The sequence below is a fragment of the Meleagris gallopavo genome, chromosome 5 (assembly GCF_905368555.1).
Source record: "Meleagris gallopavo chromosome 5, MGAL_WU_HG_1.1, whole genome shotgun sequence".
NCBI lineage: Eukaryota > Metazoa > Chordata > Aves > Galliformes > Phasianidae > Meleagris > Meleagris gallopavo.
This window is the reverse complement of record NC_139408.1, coordinates 9,680,477-9,704,468: the sequence shown is the minus strand read 5'-3', so window position 1 is coordinate 9,704,468 and position 23,992 is coordinate 9,680,477. Positions and strand designations below refer to the sequence as shown.

General features: G+C 40.2%; 2 protein-coding genes across 2 annotated transcripts in view; one reads left to right on the top strand and one right to left on the bottom strand.

Moving 5' to 3' along the window:
• The window catches only part of TUB (TUB bipartite transcription factor), a 136,442-nt gene extending 127,686 nt beyond the window's left edge, over window positions 1–8,756 (top strand). The window contains exon 14 of the mRNA XM_085224189.1: window positions 830–8,756. Within this exon, the coding sequence (XP_085080315.1) occupies window positions 830–942 (113 nt within the window). The 3' untranslated portion in view covers window positions 943–8,756. The remainder of the gene's footprint in view (window positions 1–829) is intronic.
• On the bottom strand, window positions 8,587–23,992 carry RIC3 (RIC3 acetylcholine receptor chaperone). The gene is made up of 6 exons (XM_085224190.1): window positions 23,762–23,992; window positions 20,992–21,212; window positions 20,335–20,413; window positions 18,848–18,941; window positions 14,936–15,081; window positions 8,587–13,859 (listed from the first exon to the last, which is right to left on the bottom strand). Exons 1-6 carry the CDS (start codon window positions 23,910–23,912, stop codon window positions 13,366–13,368), a joined length of 1,185 nt encoding a protein of 394 aa, XP_085080316.1. The 5' UTR covers window positions 23,913–23,992; the 3' UTR covers window positions 8,587–13,365.

Below are 23,992 nucleotides of genomic sequence, written 5' to 3'. Positions count from 1 at the left end.
CTGAAACCAGTTGAAACTGTGTATGCTGTTCTGTGATGTAAACGTGCCAGCTACTGAGCTAAAGCCCTCTAGGCGAATGTAGCGTACGCTGCATACAAATCAGATGTTGGAAGGACACCGAGTAGCTTAAAATAGTCTGAGGTTTTTGTCTCATTTTTTCTGATTTCAATGGGATATATAAAGAAATACCATTTCAAAACACAAGCGAAGAATGAGCTTCTCTTCTTTCCTAAATGTCTTAGAAGCCAAGAGCTGCAACTGAAAGCACAGCATAAAGCACCTTTAAAAAAAAAAAAAAATCTTTTTGCCATTGTTCCATATAATGTAATTGCCAATGACATGTGAAGTAACAGGATCTATATGTCGTTCACCAGAAAGGTATTGAAATGTGAGTAAAGAGCAAAAGCAGTTGTATTTTATACTGTGTGTACTCAGATCCACCTTTTTACTCTTTACGGCCTTTACTTGGTTGCACAACCAAAGATTACATAAGGAGAAAATGAGATCAAATCTGCTTGTCTCGTAGCTGTCAGCTCCTTTTATACGATAGAGGCAGGCCATAAGGAGTGGTTGTGCCATCTGGACTGTATAATTTCAACTAATAAAAGAAATATGCTGTCTTCTTCACGTTTTGCCTTCAGGTCTCCTTCCCAGTATACGGGCAAGAAAATTTCAGATAGATAAGGGATGGAAATAAGTAATGCTGTCATTTTTGTCTAATATTTCTTTTCTATGAGAAAACTCTGCTGGCTTTGAGCAGTGTGTTGTTGATGGACTCAGCCTGTCAAATGTCATCTTTAAATAACAGGAGGCTCTGTCATTTTTTCAGATCTCTTTACAAGAAGCTTTTCCAGGCAGTGGTATGAAGTGGAAAGGCACCTTTTGTTTGAGAGAAAAGAGCAGTCCGTTCCCTCAAAGAACATTCAAAATGATGAGTCATGAGCTGATGTCTGATAGTGAGCACTTTGGACATGGATGCTTTCTTTTTCTCTATATTCTGTGGTTTCCCACTGCCTCACATCCTCATCCATGATCTCACTTTGGCTTTTAACAGAGGGGGCCCTTATGCCTTTGGTTACTTTCCATCAGTCTTCAAAAATGAGCTCCAGTGAAAAGCAGAATTTTTGCTTGAACTACTGTAAAAAGAGACAGACAGGAATTCTTGGTGCTGGTATGTAGGCCCGTTCTGGGTTTCAAGAACTCTGCAGCATGTGGATGGTTGAACGTGTGACTTTAATTCTGTGGATCACCACTCCCGTGTTGCCTTTATAGCCTGGGAAAGTGACATCTGACATAGTTTTCTGCCACTCTGTGCACAAAACTCTGTTAAAGTAACTAAGCGTCTTGTGGTGCAAATATACAGTGTGTTGGCTTTGAGAGCAGAGTTGGTTAAGGAGAGGTTATTTTTAATCCAGATCTTAACAGTGGTCTCACTTGTACCCTGACCCAGAGGGAACTGGCACGGAAGCTTGTGCACAAGAGTGAGAATAAGGGGCAGGGGAAGGGCAGAGTTCAGCATCTTGGGATAGCTTTGCTGCCAGCACATTGTGTAACCTCACTCTCACTGTGTATTCTTTCCAGGCCAGGAATTTTTTTAATCTGTAATGCCAGGAGGAAGGTGGTGCCTCAAACTCCCATCATCGTAACAGAATCAGTCACACAGGGACATCAGCCAACAAGCTGCTGAGAAAGAAGTGCCCCACGTAAATTTAGGTCACTACAGAGAGGTGTTGACCTGAGACCAACAGCAATATTTGTGCTGTGTGGCCTTTGCCAAACCCCTGACTCCTCATGGTTGTTGAGTGCAGTGCTCCTTTCCTTCACTTGACTGTTGCCCTCCGCTCCAGAAGCAGTTGCTCATAATTTGGACTAGTACCTGTTTAATTTCTGGTGGGCACTTTCTGATGAAGGGCCCTGCTGCTTAGCAATGCCAGCTGATATTACAAGTTTTCCAGCACATCTGCAGATCTTGTTTTGCTAACTTAGTAAAGTCACAGCAGGTTCTGTCTGAGTCGTGCCTGAGACTGCACAGTCCCCACAGTTAGACTGTCCTCCATAGCAGCAATATATCTTGGAATCAGTATGTATTTTCAGACATATGTGCATCTGAAAGTAACACAGGAGTATTTAGTGGCATACTCATATTGGCTGTAGCTTCTGGAGGGGCTGCACATTAATGTGCAACAGAACATAATCTTGTTTACTCAGTGTGACAAAGAGTAGAATGGTACCGAGCTGTGTATTTCCTTCCCACAGTCCTAGTGAGTGTTTGGATACAGTAAATTTAATATTAAACTCCTGCTATTGATATTTTTTGCATCTGCTGTTGATTTTGACAGAGAGCTGTAAACAAATTCCTTGCCTGAATTGCTTATAGGCAAATACTGCACGCTTTAATGAAGTTCTTAATCTAACTTGTCACTCTGTGTACATCAAACAGTTTCTTCCTGGCCCTTTATCTAATTTTCTTCATCTCTGATGTTCTGTTCCTTCTCATTCTGTTCACAATCCCTTTATCTTTTCTTCAGGGACGTGCAACTCAAAAGTGTTTATTTTGACAATATTCCTCAGTGATCTCTCCACAGATGAATAATGCCTTTGGTGCACATCCAGTGATGCTCCCACAATAAAAGCCTTATCACAGGGGGGAATTTGGCCCTTTGGCTTTTGAGTGGAGTAAATTAACACATTAAAAAGGAGCAGATAGAAAAGCTTGCCTAAAATGTAATCGCAATTTCTCTCAGTAAACATTGGGTAAACCAGAGTTTCCAAATCATTGGTTGCAAATCAATGAGCAGAGCTGTCCACAAGCCTGGAGGCAGACTGTTATACAAATTCCCTTTGTAGTGCTGCCTTATTTTTCTTTTCAAAAGGCTTAAAGCCATTCTGTGAACTGAAATGTGCCAGTGCCCTAAAACAGTTCGTTTTCTAGAAGCTAAACACCACTCTGTTCCTTTTGTAGGATATGTGGCACATAAAGGTGCACTCATCCCATAAAACAGGGATGTTGTAGCACACTGTTAGAGATTCTGATGCTAAGAAGGCTGTAAGAATGGTTTTGCTATGACTGGGCAGATCTCACTATTCTTGCTGCCTTACCATAGTGCCACAGACCGTATCCTTACGAGGGAATGAAAGTGAAAGAGATCTGGTGGAAAGAGCTGTTCACAAAATCTGGTAGCTGCACGACTGAAAAATGTTACTGTGGACTTAGATGACATTGTGGGGAACCAGTGCCAGACTTTCTGTTTTTTTGCTCCCTTTGGATAAACAAAGAAGTAAGGGGGACTTACTTTCAACAAGCCCAGGCATCACTGAGGTCTCTATAAGTTCTGAGTGTCAGACCTCCATTTTTACCTCTAAATATTTGATCCTGTGGAATTCTAACTGCTTCCCCCAGCTATCACATTGCTCTCCTACACCTGTATTTGCAAGCTTTTCCTTTTTTTAGAGAAGCACATCCTCACCAGTAAAATATCTTTATTTGGCAAATAAGGATGGCACAGAACAGCAGTCACCTTTACTAGAATTAGGTGCTGACAGCTCTCAGGTATTTCAAATGCTCTTATTTTTATTACTAGACGACAAGAATTACACATATAAGGCTTGAACTAATCTTACTACAGATAATGTGCTACTTTGTGAACCTGTGTTGCTTCTGTTCTTCATATGAAATATACCTTCTGGGGTTCTGCTCTGTAAGTGTTCAAAGTTAATTGTGTGAATATTCTTTCTGTTCTTGCCAGGGAACTAAGCAAAGGATTTGCACAGCTCTCTCACTCTGTTGGTGTTTTGCATTGAATGATGGCCCAGTAACGATGCCTGTGTATTGGATGATAATGCATTTCTATGTTGTTTTCATTTAACTGCCTCGAAATTTTAGATTCCTCCTTTTCAGTAAGGGCATGTTTACCCATACTGGCAATGAAAAGACTTGAATTAGCATCCTGAAACCGTTTAATGAGTGCAGTACGCTGGTGTGCTAAATTGCTTTAGGAAGAGGACATAATTCAGAAAAAATATGCTTACGTTCTTGAGGGGAAAAAAAAAGTTCACTTTATAAATTGGTTACATCTATACCAGCAATTTGAAAATTACTCTCTATGTTTTTTCCCCCCCTTAGATGTGACTCAGCTGCTCAAACCTGAGTGGTTAGGGCAGACTTTGATTCCATCATCGTGCACAGCTGATAAAAAACAAGTCTCATAACTTCAGGCTACCTTTATAGTCTCATGGGATGCTTACAGAGCAGTCTGTTCCCCACATTTGTCCCTATAACTCTGTGTTTTCTACTGAGGTTATCCCAGCTGGCACAATGCCATTAGAAGTATCAGTAATTTATAGAGTGAACTTACTGAAACTAATAATGTTGGCTATAAACCCGCTTATAGATTTTAGCATTAAAATCAAGCTAATTTTAAAGCTTACGGTTTGGATAGCATTTCTGCAGGATTTTCTTTCCTTAAGCTTGTCTTGAATGTTGGGCTCTCACATAAGTAGTCAGCTCCTGACCCCATTCCATACTGCATCAGGGACTCGGCGTTAGGTCTGACCATACAGACCTCCCCGCTCAGGTGGCACCACTTTGCTTTTAGGGAGCTTTCTGTTGACAGCTTTTCTTACTGCACTATCTTTCAATACATCTTGGCACCAGTCTGTTATTAGGTCAGTAAGTGTCAGCCTTAAAAAAAATATCCAGAAAATTCTCGTCAGGCAATTGAAATAATTACACTAAAATCAAGTTTCATGCATATTAGACGTTAGGATGGAGTCTAAGAACAAAGATGAGGGCTGTGTAAGTGTCAGGAACAGGAAAGTTGCTCAGCAACTCAATTAAATTGGGCCATAGAGATTTTACTTTCACTTAGCAAAAATCAGTGAGGTTCTGTTTCACTTCTCACTGTATTTATAGGAAAATTTGGTGTGCTGTTGCGTAGGCTGAATATGAACAAATGTATTGTAACAGACATACAGTTCAAAGTAGGGCTACAGCAGTGATGCTTACTGTTACAAGCACTGTAACAGGGTTGTCTTCAAAAGCTGAGTGTGGAACATGGCTCTGCAGCTACAATGGATTTTGTTAGCCATTGCATTCAGTGACACTATGACAGGTTTGGCCCATCAGCCTGAGGCTCTGTGACAACAGCACTGGTTATTCTGCTTTTTTGATTACGTAGCATGTGTCTGTGAGGGTGAATTCCTCTTTGGCATCACTGCAAATCCCTTCTTGCAGCTTGTAGATACTTTTTAACATCTTAGCAATATGTGTTACTGGGATTTCATCATTTTCACTTAAGATCGCTGACATTTATCCATCTGTAATTTTCTCGTTTCAAGTTTATACAGGTTTTTCCATATGGGGACTCTCAAGAAAGTTGGTAAAACCTATGTCAGTGAATTAAAGCGCGTTAAATCCCTGTGTGTATGTTCTCCTTTCAAAGTAGGGTGGCCTTTAATTCGGGTTGCATAATCCTCAGCGGGAGGATTCATCGCGTTGCACGGTTCAAGGTTGTTGGTGAATGTAAGGCACTGAGTGTGTTTCTGGCCGAGGCACTGGAGAATATCTGCAAAAGGATTCTCCTTTCTGTATTCTCAGGGTGGTGGTTACAGCATACAGTGCAGCACCTCTAATAGCTGCCTCCTTGAGCTGTAGTCACAAAGCTCAGTACCTACGCACTACAGGCCTCATTTCTGAAGCAGTCCTCTTTTTTACCATAGTGGTTTTCAGCCCTCTATGAATAACTGACAGCTGCATAATTAATTTAAGCTTCCTGGGATTGTTGTAGATGCCTGGGACTGTATGTAAAAGTGGTGCTTTAGTGGTATAACAGAGCAAGATGTTAAGAGCATGATGTAAGCACACCAGCATGATCAGGTTTATTTTTACAGTGCCCATCACAGGTGTGCCTGTTCTTTAGTAAGAAAATAATCATCCTTTCTCTTTTTCTTCTTCATTTCTATCTGCCTGGATCTGGAGGACAAGCACCCATTTTAGCACTCATGCAAGCAGCCACCATGTACAGAAACATGCACACAGCATATTTGTTATGGATGGGTTTATCACTAAGCAGTGCCACCGTTACATGCTTACTGTCATTCTGCCATGTAACTGTGCATGTTTTCCCTGTGTGCTCTTTCCCACCCTGTGTGTTGTCGCCAGTCAGAGGACATTGCTGCACAGCTGTGCATGGAAGCTTAGAAAAGAACCTGCAGGACTGAAGCCGCAGAGATACAGCTCTCCTGATCCTGAAGAAATAGCGCCTTCCGAAGGCAGAGATTGGGACCTGTGGTTCGGTTAACTTTGTAGAACTTTCCAGGCCTTTGCGTTGCACGTAAGAAGATAACACTTCTTCATTATACTTCTTGCACTATCTTCAGCCCACAGCCCAAACAAAGGAACATTAAGTCAAAGGAGCACAGAAATAGGAAACAAACCAGAAGTGAAAACAAGCTGCCTTTACAGGTCTGGAGATGCACCAGCACCCAAGCAGGGCAGTGGTTCTGTGACAACAGGGTGATTTCTGGGCAGAGAATTAACATCCTGCTTGGCATCCCTCAGAGTGAGTAATGCATTTCAGTACTTGATGGTAGACTGTGGTGGTCATTGCTTTTGTTGCATTATGTCTGTCCGTAGCAACTGTTTTTCTCTTGTGCAGCTTTACTTATTTCATTACGATGACATTTTCACCCATTTATTTCACGTTAGGGATTAATCCAAAGCCTCGTGTAACTGGAAGTTTCCATCTAGCTTCTGTTGTCCCTTTGTGTCCCTCCATCATGCCATAGGTACACGTCACCTCAAGAGTCCTTACGTTTTCTTCTTGATAGGCTTCTCAGAAATCAGGCATTATTGGCATAAAGACTTCTGCACAGGGGCTTAGCAGGAAGCAAGGATTTTGCCTATACCTTGTTCACTAAAAGGAGTATCTAAAATGTCAGTCAGGGAGGAAGTTGCCCTTTTCTATTAAACATGCCATAAAATTATTTGATGTTACTATTGTGATTGAGACACTTAGAAAAACAAAACATTGTTAATAGCTGTCCATGTTTTAAGGAATAATACTGAAGAATGCACAAGAATTCCGAATCACATACAGAGTTTCACTAAGAAACAAGGTCTGTAAGAAGCAAACCTTATTCAGTGAATTACTAGAAAACATGTATTGAGAAAGATAAATGCTGGAGCTTTGTTAATCTTAGAATCTATAAAGTGTACAATTCTCTACTTGTGATTGAAACTATTTCAAATTAAAAAATCTTGTACTCAGTGACATGAAAATAAGGTCACCCTGATGAGATGCATAGTATAAAGAAGGCACAGAGACCTGCTCTGCATGGCAGGATTCTCATTATTAGGAGTAGGTTTAATTTATGATTTACTCAACATTTTCCAAAGGTATGTAATGCTAGTCTATGTGTTCTACACACACACACATTACATAGTCTTAAAATTCTATTAGTCTTTGGTACGGATTAATTGATCTTCCTTTCCACCGTCTGCACAATGAAATAATTTATTAATTTGTTTTCAAGAAAATTATCGCAAGATACCCATAAAAGACTATCATTTGATTCCTCTTCTAAAACCATTCTGAACAAGTGAAATCTTTATGTGGAGCAGCTTAAAAAAGAAACTCTCTTAAATGGTCTTCATACAAGTGTCTGCACTTAAGGTGGCCAACTGTGTGCATCTCCTTTTGGCAGTCAGTCCATCTGTACCAACATCATTACAAGACCGGGGCTCCTGTGTCTCCTTTTTGAACAGTTTCTTACACTATTTAGGGTAACAAGGGAAGAAGTACCTGTGGGGGACATTTTGCAATTGATACACATGGATGCATTCAAGGCCAGGCTGGATGTGGCTCTGGACAGCCTGGTCTGGTGGTTGGCACCCTGCACACAGCAGGGGGGGTTGAAACTCGATGATCTTTGAGGACCTTTTCAACCCAGCCCTTCTATGATTTACCTTTAGCAGTATCTCAGAAAGCCCATACTTCTGACATGGTACATTTCTGAAAGTTCCCGGCAGACACTGAGCTTCCCAACACTGTTCTCATCCAGCAAGCGAGGGGCTGAAACATCCACTGTTCGAGAGCAGCTGCAGAAATGAACATTTTAGCATTTGTTGGGACTGTATCTGCCTGTGAAGAGAAACACACCTTTGTTTCTGACTTGTAGAAAATGTAACTTCTACATGGATGTTTCTGTACCTGTACACTGAGAAAGCAGTTCTGTGATTTCTTTTTTTATTCCGACCGTAAACATTTTCTAATGCATCTCTTTGCCTTTCTTTAAATAAACCAATGATATACAAGAAAATGTGAGTACATTATAGTCTAGATTTCCTTCAAATTAGATGGAATTTTAAAAATGGAAAATGTCAAAATGGACAAAAATTGTCTTAATACTGAGAACCAGTCATGTTTTCTTCATAAAGCCTCCACTATGTTACAGTTGTTTGCACAAGATGTCTTGTTTGGAATAGTTAAGCATCTCCCTTTGGTTTGGACCTATGTGAAGTTTCAGGTAAAATTGCAGAAATGTGCTTTTTTGAAGTAAATTTTTTTTTAAAGAAACTCTTCGGAATTCTGGAGTAATGTGTTTATTTACTGCATGTATATATATACCTTTATATACAATGACTGATTTCTTTTTTTCTTTTTTACATTATTTACATTATTTATGTCATAGAGGTTTCACTGTTTGTTAATACAGAACATTGTATAGAAATATTAAACTTCATTTGTTGGAAACAACTATGTCTTATCATACCTAAGGTCAGAAATGCCTTAACAAATTACCTACACAGAATACAGAGGTTTTCTAGATTAGGAATTTAAACTCCTTACGGTGCCGTTTAAATTTTTACCTTTACCTAAATTTTTACCTTTAATGATGCTATGAATTTCAATCACGATGTATAACCTTCAAAAAGCTATTGTATCAGTCCCAGCTTCACCAGCTCTGTAACCTTTTCAGCCTGCCAGCTTTTGTTGAACTGCATGCTCAATGCTTTGCAATCTGGACACATAGCAGGAAAATGAAGAGGACCATGAGATCCTTAGTGAACAATGGCCAAGCAGAGACCCAGGTATTTGCTGTCTTAGGTCCCTACTGCTGGAGTAACACGCTCAAGTTCCTGCTACCTCAATACTGTTAGAGGTTCCACTATCTGTTAAGGACTACATTTTTGGCATACTCATTTATATAAATATTAGTCTGAAAAGCGTTAAAGACGAGCAAAGAACAGCTTAGGCAGGAATAATCCATTACACAATCCCAATGGCCCCCCCAGGCTTCAAGTGACTATGGGAAAAGAGAAAAGACACATCCCCCATCTCTCCAATGGACACACATAATTCAAACTGGAGTCAAAAGTTCCTGACTACAGCTTTAGTGGCCCTTGGCACAGATCATTTTAGAAGTGAACAATTTTAGAATCTTAGCAGCTTTCATTAATGGGAGAGTCACAATTTCTTCTGTTGGGAATAATGCACATTTGAGTAATCTCTGCATTAAGCAACAGCAGTTAGCAGCAGAGAGGAGGGGCTGAGCTGTACTTAACACATCCTGGAAAGATAACTGAGAAAAGTGAGCCTCATGTCAGCTGTCCGTTTGTTTTCTAGGAACCTGCCCCTCCCTAAAACTGGTGAAGCTCCCAAGCTGAATAAAATCACTTGGCTAGAATAACCTTCCCAGTACATGGGATACTCAGGCTGCGTGACTTACATGTCATACATTTCCATTGGCATATGTGGTTGTACAAAAAGACTGAAACACAGAATACTCAGTAACTCTTAACTGGTTATCTTGTCCAGTGCTTGTGATATGTAAGTTATAAACAATATTTTGATATGCAGGTAAAAACACTTTATGATTATTGCACTAGATTGTTATGTGACCTCAAAATTAATCGTAATTTTCATATTCTCAGTTAGTCGGAAAAAAAGAAACCAACATAAAAACCTTAATTTCTGGTTCAATTAGTCAGATCATAAACTTCCTACATGTCTGCCTGCTCTACAAACATTAGTTAGTAATCCTTTTTACTGCATTTTGGGGACCAACACTCATATTTCAATGCCTTATTTTCTGATCTCATCTAATTTCTGTAATTATCTGTAACCATTAACAGATACCCAGGAATATTTAGCACTTCTGTGTTGGCAATAGTTTTATCAGAATATCTAAGTTAAAGAACACATCTTGTTCATTTAACTTTAATAAAAGTTATACCCATCTTTTTGAGAAACATTTGAAGTAGAAGAGCAAACACTTCTACTAAGCCTGACTGCTTTCATTGGGAGACCAGAGCTTCTGCATTTTTCCCCAAGTCCAGAGTTTGCTGATGTTCTGACCTATGATTTTCATTTTATTGTCTAATAGAGGTTCTTGCAGAATCCCAATTTTATAACAAGCTCTTCTTCAAATTACAACTCATCCTCACTAAAAACAAGCTATTTATAATTAAGAATGCTGGACAAACCTCTGAGGTGATTTTCTAAAACAAATAAATACACATTTTTGTTTCAGAGAGGGTGGAAAGCTGAAGGAAAGTAAAGCAGTGTCATATGAACAAGATGAGTATTAGTTTGAAGGCTGCTGTTAAGCTGCTGCATGAGGTATCGCAGGCTATGTCCTAAGAGCACTTCCTGGTACCCTGGATGCTGCCAAGGAGATCAAAACCTCAAGCCAGTGCTGTTTAGAGTCTTTGGCACCCCTCTGTCACCCTGCATTAGTATCATTTTCTCCTACTGGCACTGCAAAGGAACATGAAGCTGTTAGCTGTGTGTCACAGGTACCACAAGCAGTCCTAACAACTGGTCTCTGTGTTAGGAAGGAACTTTTTTTTTATTGGGAGGTTGGAAGAGACCAAGGTCAAAATCCAAACTTGATTTAGGGATTAAATTTTTGCTCTTAAACTAGAAGCACATTTTGTCACACTCATCAATTTTTTGGTATTTCTCCTGCTGATACAAGAATTTAACTGCCAACACAAAGTCAAACAGTTCCAAAGGACATGCTGAGAAGCTTATGGCCTGGTGGTAGGCCACCCCTGGGGGACAGCTGAGGACCTTGCTTCAGATCACAGTGCTAGGATTTACAAGTGCCTCCCACTACTGTGGTGAGCTGCCTCTGCCCCCAGTTTCCATGAGAAAAGGCTGAGACAGCCCTTCAGCGCTTGACAAATTCCTTACTGAGATTTATAAGCTGACACAGCAACCTCTGAGTCCAAAAATCATCTTTTTAGGCGTAAGTCTTCCCTCTGGCATTTCTGCTTTCCAGCTGAAACAACTCTCAACTTTGCTGGGTCATGTCTGATAGCAGGAACCTTACGCTTCTTCTGCTGTGCTTAGAAAACAGAACTGCTAGGCCAATGGACACCTAAAATGCTGGCTATTCCTTAGCCATGTGGATCTAGTTCTTAGTTTACTATCAATCACTTATTCTCCTTCCAGAAAACATCATGGCAAAATATGCTGTTAGCAAATTTATGGCATTAGGGGTGTGTCTCCCTTTCTGTTTTTCAAGAGGTTTCCATGTTACATGCCTGGCTCTGGCTCTTGGGTTTACTACTGCAGTATTTGGGGCATTACTAATGTAGTGCTCACAAGTTAAAAGATAGAATCTACGTTTTTGTGCCTTCATTCTCAGTGCTGTCTCAAGGCCAGGTCAGCCTACTCAGTAGAGACCACTAAAAGGTCACTGAGAACTTTTATCCCACAGATGTATGAACCATCCAGTGCAACACATGCAAACAGTGACTTCTGAATATTGTAATGGGTAGAGCTGGCAGCAGCAAGAGTGTTTCACTGCAGTCTGCAGTATATTTACAACTAACACATTCTGGAGCATGGAGTTCCTTATGCATAACAACTTACTACATTTTAGCTTCTCAGAGTACATAGCTAAAAACTCTACCTTGTACTTCATGCATAGTGCCACTTTTCCATACACTGCGCACAATTAAACACACAAATTTGCATGAATGTAAATGAAACTGAACTTCTAAAATTTCACATACCATTATAAGCAGCTGGAATCTCAAGTACAACATAAGCACATTATTTATATAGACAGGTAAAATCTATCTCTATCTCTAAAAGGTGCAGCAAACCTAAGTATTCTTATTTCTCCTGGCAACAGGTTGGGTTACTGTTACATCCTTTGCAGCCTTCATCTGTCTCTCAACACTGGAAAGTCAATAAATAAAGGCTGTGATTAGCAAGTCATCCAGCCGTATTAGTCTAGCTTGACTATGTCTACAGAAGAACCAGAAACACCCACAGTGAAAACAGCCTTCCCTGTGAGTGACTGATACCAGCTGATGTGCTCCAGCTCAAGGACAGTGACTAAAGCAGAACAAATATGATCTGGTATTCTCACCTGCAAAGAGTCTGGCTTAGACAGAAACACCGTGTATCAGATCCTGCGTGCTGTAGCTGTGCAGCCAGGATTCCCAGCAAAGAGAACACAAGCCCTGCTCAGGGACAGAGGTCAAACTACTGCCACAGTGAAGAGAGAATGAGTGTTGAAAGTCCAGATAAATAAATAAATAAATAAATAAATAACTACAATCAAGTCTACAAAATTATTTTAAAAGATAAACACTTCCAGTAACAAAGAGTATCAAATATGTTTTCTCTATCATTTTCTCTCTTCCACCATCATTAATTTATTCTTGTTATTTATTCTTTAATTCCTACAGTAGGAATTCTTTATGAATAACATACACACTGTAAACATCAGACTGCAGTTGTAACCTGGAAAACCAATCAACGAAAACAAAAGCAAAAGAGATGCCTCAATGGCAGACACCCACTGCACAACAAACCAGATACAATCGTGTAGTGAAAGATGCCTTTCTGTTGTTGTTGCTCTTCTTTCCCCAAACTCAAGATACATCCTGGTGATCTGGGATTCTCCTCCCGCTTCCTAATAATCTCTTCAATGTATCTGAATTTGATTAATTTTTATAACTGATAACACACTGATCTTTTTTTTTTTTTTTTTTGATAAAAGAGATAATTTGTTTACTCTTGAACAAGAAAAAAAAATAAGAACTGCTTGTTCAAAATTGGAAAGAAATAAAAACACAAATACGTGAATGGAATGACCTGCTTCAGTGTATCAGTCCCTAAAAGCAATGACAAAGTGCTCTCTGCAAAGCAGCAATGAACTGAGAAGAGCTGCATGAAAGAGGGCAATGGCTTCCAGTTCAGGTAGAGAGTGTGACTGTTACTGTGGGAATGAAGTTAGTACAAGGAGAATAAAGGATTACTGTTCTTTAGGGACAAAAAACACAAATTGACGGTTTCTGACCTTTACTGTCACCACTTAGATGGCATCCACATATTGTCACTATTACTCAAGTCCTTTTGTGTTGCGCTTTCTCAGCGTGCCTGTTTCATCTGAATCACTGGCTTTTTGATTTTTCAGTGCTGCATTTTCATTTTCAAACTCTGTGAACAGGTCCTCTGGGGTTGCCTCTTCCGCTTCGCTGCAGCTCTCAGAATGAAATACAGCATTTTCTGCTATTATAGCAGGATCATCCTCCTCCTCGTAACAATAACAGCACTCCTCAGTGCTTTGGCTGTGTTGAAGGTCCTTCTCCCCTTCACTGATGCCAGCTACCTCATCTTTTTTCTGCCTTGAATCATAACTGTCCCTTCCCATGGTGAGATCAGAGAGCAGAGCTTCACTGCACAGGTACTCGTTGTCTTCCATGCCCTCCATTCTTTCTGCCAGTTCTTCTGCAGAGGGCTGGCTCAGATCGGGATAATCTACAAGGATTGTGTCTTGTTTGCGCTTAAAGCAATCGGAATTATCATAGATGGGATACGTCTCTTCTGGGTAACCTTCGGAATAAAGTGACAAGCAGCTTGAAATGTTAACAGCACATAAAAGTAGCACTAATTTCAGTGATGGATGCAGAAGTGTTAGAACAACTGTTCTTGGCACTGACAGCATAATTGGCATCTACTTAAGGCTATGTATTTATGACAGCATTTAATGTTACAGCAAGAACATGCAAACCATGACTTCTTGGAAGATGATGACAAAACTCCCCTGATTTTTAGGGAGCCACGATTTCAACCCAGACTTCCAGAAGCCAGTATTTAAGCTCTGCTGAAAGCTATGGGAGCTAATAGGTGAAAACTGGGTGTCTTTAAATATACCCACTTTTGTTCCTGTCCATAGCATGACTTGTGCTTTACAGATTTTTTTTGACAAAAAGCATTATTTATAAAGCTGGAAAACAGATATGAGTCAGTGGCTGTGTGCCAAACACGCATCATGAGCCTGACTTCAGAAAACAGAGCTTGAGGCAGCTGTTTATGCTTTATATTAGGAAACATTGCTTCCAAGGAGCAAGGAATTAGATCTGCATAAAGATGCATTTAGAATTCTGAAAGCAAACAGCTCAACTAGGATGTCTTGAAAATACGTTTCTGAAACAAGTAAACAATAAGAAATAGAAAGGACATTATAATTAAGGATCTTTAACAGACTTCCTGGAGTCGTCTTTTACAGTATTGGAGCAAACAAATTAAAAGTAAAAACTGTAAGTTTTCCAAATTGATTCTGATTTCTAAGGGATCTACAATTTTCTATGAAATTCAGCCCAGCAAAGAAAGGGAAAGATGAACCCTACAGTAGCCAAGACCTAGCAGTATATGTGAATATTCATATGCCACTCTGGCAGCAGACAGCGTAGACTTTATGCTAAAGGAAATGCTGGCTGCCCTAGAATTTTTTTTTTCCTGTTATGGTTGGGAAAACAAAGCACCTCTTGCAAAGCTTTGAACATTGCTTTCTGAAAAAAAAAAAAAAAAAAAAAAGATGAAGTTAGATTTTGAAAGGAATTCAGACTACAAGTAAGCCTTGCCCAACTTTCCTCATCAGGGTAACGGTAAGAAAGGCTCTTGCTTACCTTCCCAGTCCTCCATGTAAGGAGCTTCTTCAGCTTCTTTCTCAGGAGAGATGCCATCTATGAATTTGCCTTCCTTCATAACTCTAGTAATTTCACGGAGTTGCTGAAGTAACCTTTTTTCCTGGTCTGTTGTAACATTTTGAGCCCTGGTAGAAAACATCAGACAAGAGAATTCAGTCCACAATTATTGCCAATTGCTTACAGAATTTGGGCACAACTGTCACACTGAGTAGGACAGTCAGAGGAAACCTAAATGCAGTGTGATCACCATTCTTGTAGTCTGCACTTCAACTCAGTAAAAAGGTTTATCCATTTATCCAGAAAGCCTGCAAACAAACAGGTCAAGGCAGGCAGATGTAGACAGCATTCTATGGCACAGAAGACACTACAAAAACTCTTTTTTTAAAAAAGTGTTAAGTGAGAATTACAGAACTGTACCCTGTTTGAAGCACTGTAAGAAAATGCAATTCAGAATCTAAGCTATATTTAAATAAAATGTGGGTCTGATCAAAATGTCTCACACAGGCACTAGTCTCAATAGTCTAATGCTGTCCTATGACTCTTAAAGATTCTAGATTTGCAAGGCCTCAATGAGAAGTAAGCCAGTTGGACTGATATTGAACAAATCCAACAGTGATGCTGGTTGAGCACAAGCGGAGGAGCAGGAAGGTTTAAAACTGCTAAGAAGTTGTTACATTTAACTTTAACTTGCCCTTTAGAATCAGAGAGGGAGAAGACAGATTTTTATCAGATTAAAAGCAAACTGTAACTCTCACTGGTTCTACATGGCTGATTCTTGTGATTACCACTAGTGATAACAGAATTATTCCAAAATGATTACTACTCCTCAGGTGAAGCAATTACTGTTACAACAAAGCGATTCCAACAGATAAGATTATGTAGTTGTTACATGCTATTTTCTCTAAAAATAATAATAATAATAAGCTCATGAAAATCTTATTGCAAAAAGCTAGTATTTGGAGAGTGGTGACCTGAGCTCTAGCAAGTCACTCAGTGGGTTACAGCAAGGAAGATCACCGGCTGTACTTCAGGTGAAAATGGTTCTGGCTGGTTTTGTTTCATGTTGTGTTTCATGTTGTTCTTGAGAGGATGTTTGATCTCTCTGTAACGACCAATCCAAGCCCTCAGGAAACAGAGGCATTACTCTGCCTTACTTTTGAATCCTGCTGTGTTTTAAATAGGATCTACTGCCTCTAGTTGTTCAGAGAGAGTTGGCTCTCATCGTGCTCAGAATGTTGAACTGCAGACATATCTGAGGTCAGACAGATGATCTCCACACCATCAGACAGATCATCTCCAACAGCTGCTCAGTGAATCAGTGCTCTCTCCATCTCACCTGAGTAACGATCCCAGATTTAGATGCTAAATATCTACATCAACCTTTTAATAAGTGCCAAAATTCTCAAAAGCTTGCAGCATCCACTCCTCAGTTTTTCTTATTAACCTTCGTGAATAGATCAGCACCTTAACGGATGCCTTGTGCTACACACAGAGGAACAATGATGACATGATAGCTACTCCACTAAGGAAGCAGTGCCACACTGGTGTAAAGACAAAGATCAGCATCACGTTGCTAGTTTGTTTTGTGCACGGTTACACTCACCACTGCATGCTAACAGAATGGAGCTCAGGAGCCACTGCTATCACCAGCAGCTATCCAGATAGGAACTGCCTTGCTGACAAAGATTGAAGTGTCAGGAATCTTGTCTTTGCCACTTCTCTGTGCTTCCCCTAAGAGGTACTTTGCCCTCCATTTGTAGGGCTGATACAGTCCCAACCCTACAGGGAGGTTACACTGAGTTCCATCAAGTTGTGTGGCAGTTTGCTGCACAGAACAAATGAAGGTATGAGACAGCATCTTCTCAAAAGCCTGGGTTATGGGGATGTACAATTCAAAATGCGAATTAACTGGCACATGAAAATAAATGCTTTCATCAGCTAGCTGCCTTTGACAGAAGCTGTAATAGAACTGCCAAACTGATCCTCCTTTTCTAGACAGAAGTGTATGTAATTTGAATATATATCACCTGGATAAAGACAGACAGATCTGTCCATTTAGCACAGTGCAGATATGCCAGCACAAATAATAGGATTGATCACTGCAGCTAAAAAGCAGTGGCATTTCATATCAGAATTCTTAATATGCTGGATATTCCCAATAGAAAGCACTACTTTCTTACTGCAACACAAGGGCTTCACGAGCATTTCAGAGATCCATTCCCACTCTAGATATCTTATTTAAAACACAGGTTTTCCTTAAACAGGGAGAAATCAAAATCCATGCATTTCTTCTACTTAATTTAAGGTCTCCAGGAAGATTTAGCCGTAGGATGCTTGCAGTGTATGAGATGTCTGGCTGCCTGTATATAGGAGATTTAGCAGGGTACAATGAAATAATCACTACATAAAATGCACTATAGCCTCCAAACTGTATCTCACAGAGTACCATCTCTTTCCCTCAAAAGCTTCAAAGCTTGGGTGTATTTGAAAAAAACAGCTATTTGCTCCATCTAGAGGTGCCTTCCTCTCCCATTTAAAGAGAGACTACATTCAAAATGCACTATGATTGCATTCCATTTCTGATTCCCCTGATTCCATTTCTGATTTCCCCTGAGGTCCTTAGATTCATGTATATAAATAGTTTGGGTGATCAAAGAAGGGAAGCATTACTAAATAAAGGCTCTCAGCCAATTGCATTGAATGGAACAAATATTGCATTGGATCCTAAACTCATTTTATCAGTAAAAAATATTTTATCCTGAGTGTTTGAGAGGCATACAAGCCTAATTCTGGTAGCCTAAAGGCAAGTATAAAACACTGCTAAGTTCTCCAAACAGGTGAGTCAGATGGTGAAAACAGCATCCTGTTAGCTTAGGGACTTCCACTGACACTCAGCCTAATTCAGGTATCTTAGCATCTTGCCTTGCTGAGAACACTGCAGCTGCAGCAGAGGCCCTGGTGCAAAGCAGATAAAATTACTCATAGAAGAGAGGATTTGCAGCCAAATGAATGTAACAGGCAAGTTCAACACAGAATTGTTTCTACAGAATGGTTTAAAATAGAAGCACGGACAATCCAGGAGAAGTTAAGGTGTTACAAGCTATCTTTTTTGCTTGCAGACTGCTTTGATACTCCCGGTATTTCATTTTTCAGACACCGCAGTTATGCATTACCAAGCTGATGTCTTGTTACACGTCTTACAAGAAGTTTAAACTTGTTAGCAACATTTCCTTCTAACTCAGACTATTCCTCTCAAGTTTAAAACATTAATAAACATAATGTATGTTTAAACCCTGATTTTACCACTCTTTTCTCTTGTACTTCTAAGCAAATGCATGCATTTACTGGTTATGGAGTGGAACCAAATTATCACACATGTTATTATCAATTCTGCCTTTAAACATGTAATTTAAATGTCTGTTAGAATTTCCATACACAGATTATCAAAGCATTTCTATTAAAAAAAGCCATAGCACTAGAAAACACCATAAAACAAATGTTTCTCTTGAGAATCACTCAGAAAATTATTCAGTGACATAATATAGGTTATTTTATATACTTTAAATGCAGACATTTTCAGTTTAGACATAGCTGTCTAAACTCCTCCAAATAGTAACAAGTTATCCTCCAAATAATGCACTATTCAAAATGGGACGAATAAGGATTGGTTGTTGTTCTGTTTAAGGAATGTGAAGTTGGAAAGAATTAATTATTATATAAATACAGGCCTTGAAAAGAAAAGACTGCAGAACAAAAAGCACCATGCTTAAAATTAAATTTCTACACTTTGAAGTAGAATTTATAATGCTATTTTTACATAGCCAATGTAAGAAAATTCAATTCCTAGTCAGAAAATAACTGGTCCTTAAAATGCTGTAGTTTGAAACATACCTGTCACAGTTAGGGCCTACTCTGTTGATTAACTTTTCCATAGCTTCTTCAGTCTCTCTCAGCTTTTCCTGAAGTTGGGTGAGCTCATAGTCAGCTGTAAAAGAAACAAAATCCCAAGATCTGTGAGTGAGAGCTTTTAAAACCGTTGTCTCTTTCTCACAGGTAGCAAACTGACTGTAAGGAAACCAAAACACACAGCTTAAAGAGTTCAACAGATTTTTCCTGGTGCAACAGTGCCAATGATAACGGGACATACAGAAAGCACCTTCTTTCAATGGCTCCTCCCAATAAGCAGAGTGATGGAGGCAAACAGAATAACCACCATGGGATTGGCGGCATGTGACCCTGCACAGGTGTGGGAGGAGAGGCTGGGAAAGCTATCCATCCATCAGGCTCCTCAGGATGCACATCAGCTAACCACATGATGTCTGGAGAACAAAGCAGTGTTTTAGAAGAAGGTATAACCACTGAAAAAAAATGTCCACAGTACAATAACAGACACACACGTCTGGGAACATCCATACTGTCTCTAATTTAGTCAAGATAAGAGTAAAGATGGTGTTTAGTAGCTGAGAATTTGTTCTGTCAGCCAGTGTTATTGTACTCTTTGTAAATCCTGCATCTTCCGTGGAAATAAATAGGTGGCATTACTTTCAGAGCAACTTCTCCAGGACAATTTTCTCACTCAGCCCAGGCAAACCAAAAGGTTGGACACTCATGCATTAAGAGAAAAAAATTAAGTTACCATTGTTAATAATTTGCACTAAATCTCCAAGCACGACGCAGTACAAGTGCACAGAAAATGGTCTGCATTACTGAGTGTGTTAAGCATTGCCAGATTTTGTATAAGTTAATTACAGTTACGTGAAGAGCATTAGCTTACTGTCAGCATTTTCTATAAACTCTCACTTTTCTTTCATATTACAATTTAGCCAGCTAAACATAACACATTTAAATACTGATAGGGTAACTAATAGCTAATAAATGTCTACAAATAGTTGACTGTTAACTCACTGATGTTTAGCTACAATCACAGAAATATTTCAGAATCCTGTCTGCCTTCTTTATATTGAAGTCTCTAGTAAGTTAAGCAGTGCAAACAGGGAATGGAAAAAGTAGGGAAGAGGCTGCTAATGGCTAAGAATTCATAAATTCAAAAAAGAAAATACGAAGGTAGCTTTTAAGAATATGCTATATGTTATTACTAGGATATTATAGATGAGCATCCTCTTATCTATTTGCTAATTATTGGTTTTATATATATATATATTATAATAGCTCCAAGGCCACTATTATATATTCTCATCAGCCAGATCAGATTAGAAAGCAATGGGGCAATAATTCACTTTAACACAGACTCTTCTGGCTTGTTCCTCACACAGTGGAACAGCTTTACAGCATGCCCAGAACCTGAAGAACTCAGTGAGACTGTGACTGTACAGAGTCAATGGCTTCTCACACGCAACTTAAAAATAAAAAGCACTTACTGATTTTCCTCTTCATATTTCCAGGTGCAGCAGGAAGGCATTTCCGTTCTCCAGGGGTAGTTTTTCCCTTGGAAGCCAGCTGATAAGTGAAAAAAGCCAACCCCTGGGTGAGTTACAGCAATAGCAATATATGAGGCCCAAAGGCAAGCAAGTAGAGGACAGAAAACTAAAATTATGCTAGGAACTAATCACAGAAAAACATCCCCAGCAGCAAAAACAGACAACCATGGAAGATGCCTAGGAGATCTTCTCAGCTGAAAATTCCTAAAAGACATTTGGAACAAATTTTATTTTGAAGCATAAAGAAAGCATAACTTAATTTTAGAATATTTATCTGTTGCAGGAAAGGGCCTGATTCTACAGTTATTTTGCTTATCCGAGGGAAGAAATTATTGTTTTGAAATGTGAAAAGTGAAACGTTCTGAAGGAGTTATAAGTGACCCCACTTGACTCCCTCGTGTTTTCTGCCACTTACTCCTTACCAACTTTGTATGTGCAGCAACAATACCACCTGGCTCTGCAGCTGCAAGCTCCCTATTTCTTTCCTCTTCTCCATGTTTGATCAGCTCACCCAATTCAACTTGCCTTTACCCTGGGATTTTCCTCCTCTCTGGAGTGTTATATTCTTGACTTTTCAATTATTTTCAATTTTCTTACCTTAAATAAAATATACAAGATGTACAAGAAGATGCCAAATCCATATATAGGGATGATTTGCCCCACAAGACCTCTCCCAGCTCCACCAGCGCTTCCACCACTTCCTCCAGCCTTGGCCTTGGCGACTGCTTCAGCAAGGTGAGACCTTGGGAAAGGAGGGGCAGCTCGGCTGTCGGGAGTTGCCTGGTAATGCATCCTTGGTGGAAAGCGACCGAGTTTCCCTGCAATAAAACACACCAAACATTTATTTTTCTTCTGTTACTTTCCACCTTTTTACATGCAGTCCAAAACTCAAACAGGCGCAGCTGATCTCTTATAAATGCATCACCAATTATGAAAACATAGCCTGCAAGACCATAAGTAATATCTGCAGACTCAATCTTCAGTCTAACTAGCTTAACTCATGCAAGTACCCACCTGCAGTTATTCTTTGAAAGTGAGACAACAAAATTACATTGTGTTAACATTTGTTCTTGCTAGAAAACACTGCCATAGCTAAATTCCCAAAGCACAGAAAATTGCAATAAACATATTAGGAAGTGATATCAATAATCTGTGAAATCCCACTATTAAAACATTTTTCTTCTAGGTGATGACATGGATTTTTTGACTACTTAGGCTTTAATGAAACCACACCGGCGTGCCCCACTGACCAGAATGCTCTCAGACTAACTCAGCCTTCATTATGAGGAAGCTGTTACAGTGCATCTCAATTGCAGTGAATTTATTCAAAGTATACCACGGAAACCAAAGCATCTTATTCACAAGAATTCTCATTGCTACAGCAGAAATTTAACCTTTGTAAAACGTTTTACGTTCATGTAAATATTCTTTATTCATTAAAAAAAAAGAACAGAAAATAATTGGCAAGGGTGAATCTGTACTTAAATGGATTAATGTTAGGCCAAAAGCATACACACTGGGCATTTGATTATCAAAATAATTCTCAAGGAAGCTTAATGGCTTCTAGCGTTAGGTTCTTCTTGTTGATTTTGAACTTTTATAATGATCTCCTTTGTAAAATGTCCTCTATTGTGAAGAACCCATACAAACCATATAGGAAATCAACGGCACATGCAAGTTGCCATGTGTGAAAAGAGCTGCCAAATATGTGGTATATAAATGAGAATATGCAGACGTGGATGCCACTGTCAATTACACAACCTAACGCATGCTATTACAGGATCCTAATGCTCTAACACAGTGCTAGGTGCTATTAAGCAGTATAATGTCAGAACTTCTTAGTTCTTCATCTTTCAACAATATTAAGCCTCAGCTGAACACAGAAAAGCTTAAACACAACTAACGTAAACCTACCACAACAACCAAACAGCTGATAATACTCAGACCATCCAAAAGAAATCTGGTATGCACTACACAAAATTCCAAGTGGGCAAATAAGTTGTCTGACCAATCTTGTGTTCTCCTGGTACTCCAGCACAACACAGCACGTTCACAGTAAATGAACATATTAATTACTGTAATATGTGTTAAACTATTATAGGGAAAAAGAACAGCTTTCTTCTTGGAATATCAATTTGTAGAGCACCATGCCTAACATTCTCTATGAATAGACTACTTCCAAGTCATTTTAATGAAAAGCCCTATGATAGCACGCATTTCCAACAAGTGGCAGTAACTTTAAGATTGCCTTATTTGGAAGCATTTTTCCCCCAAGACTGCACTAAGTATTTTATTAACTTCAGAAGTTACACTATTCAAATCTCTGAAGCTGAATCTTTTGGCAGGTAGCCACAGTTAGCAGGTCGCTCAAGGGAACAGTTAATGAAAAGAGATATGAACTGCTCAATCAAGATTTATTCTTCCTCTCAAAACCAACTTCAGGTGAAACAAAGTTTGGTCTGCAGAGAAGGTGTAATGACCTTCTTGCTATCAAATTGAAAATACAGACAATAAATTCTAGTCTGAAGCTGGCCAGATGAGATGAGATGAGGTATTACATCCTCAACCGAAGTCAAGGGCTGGAGCCAACCAAGGGATGAGCCTAGTGCTCTTCTAATCCGGGGACACAGTAACCTGGGAGGCATGGATACCACTGACACCATGCAGGAAACTATTTGAGCTCTCTTCTGATGATGGAGAGAGCATTTATGCTATCTACTTCAAGCTTTTAGCTATGGCTGATCAGACATAATACAACAGCAGTGATTAAAGCAGGCCATGCCAGAACAGGTGACATTATTTACAGTGGCAATTGCCACTGTAAAATAACTTGGGGCATTTGCTTTCAGTTGGTTATTGGTTTTTGATTGGGAAGGTTTGGGGTTGTTTTTGACTCAACACTCCTCACCAAGCCTATGTGCTGCACCATGGGCACTTGTGGGTGCCAGCACCTAAGAATGATGTATTTGATGTGCTACCAAAAAAAAAAAAAACTAGCTATGATTTAGGTTTCTCACGTTTGAGATTACGGAATGAAACTACAGACCTGTAGATCTGCAGTGTGCCTGAGCCTATATTCAATTCCTTCAGAACGAGAACACACAGCAACCACTGATGGGTAGCCACAGCACAGCACTCACACAACGGCTCTCAACACAGAGACCTATTCAGCAGCATTATCAGCCCTGATGGACGCGGCCCAGAGGCGGCGGGCGAAGGGAAGGACGGCCGCGCCACGCCTCCACAGCGGGCGGCGGCTCACCTCCCGACGCGCAGCGCCGCGGGGAGCGCAGAGCCGCGTGCCCGGCGGCGGTAAGACCCGGAGCGGACGCCTACGCCTCAGCGCGGCTAGGCGGCGGCCTCTTACCCTCTGGAGGAGCGGGCGCTGCGATCGGCGCGGCGCCGGGCTCCTGCCTGCCGCCGCCTCCCCGAGACAAGAAGGTCCGCGGCAGGAGAAGGGAGACGCAGAGCACCAAGCAAGAGACCGCGGCCACCCTGCGGCACGTCGACGGCGGCATGGCGGCCGCCGGGCAGCCGTTACGGACCGTTAGGCGGCCGCCGGGCGCTGCGCAGGCGCGAGCGGCGCGCGCGTGCGTCG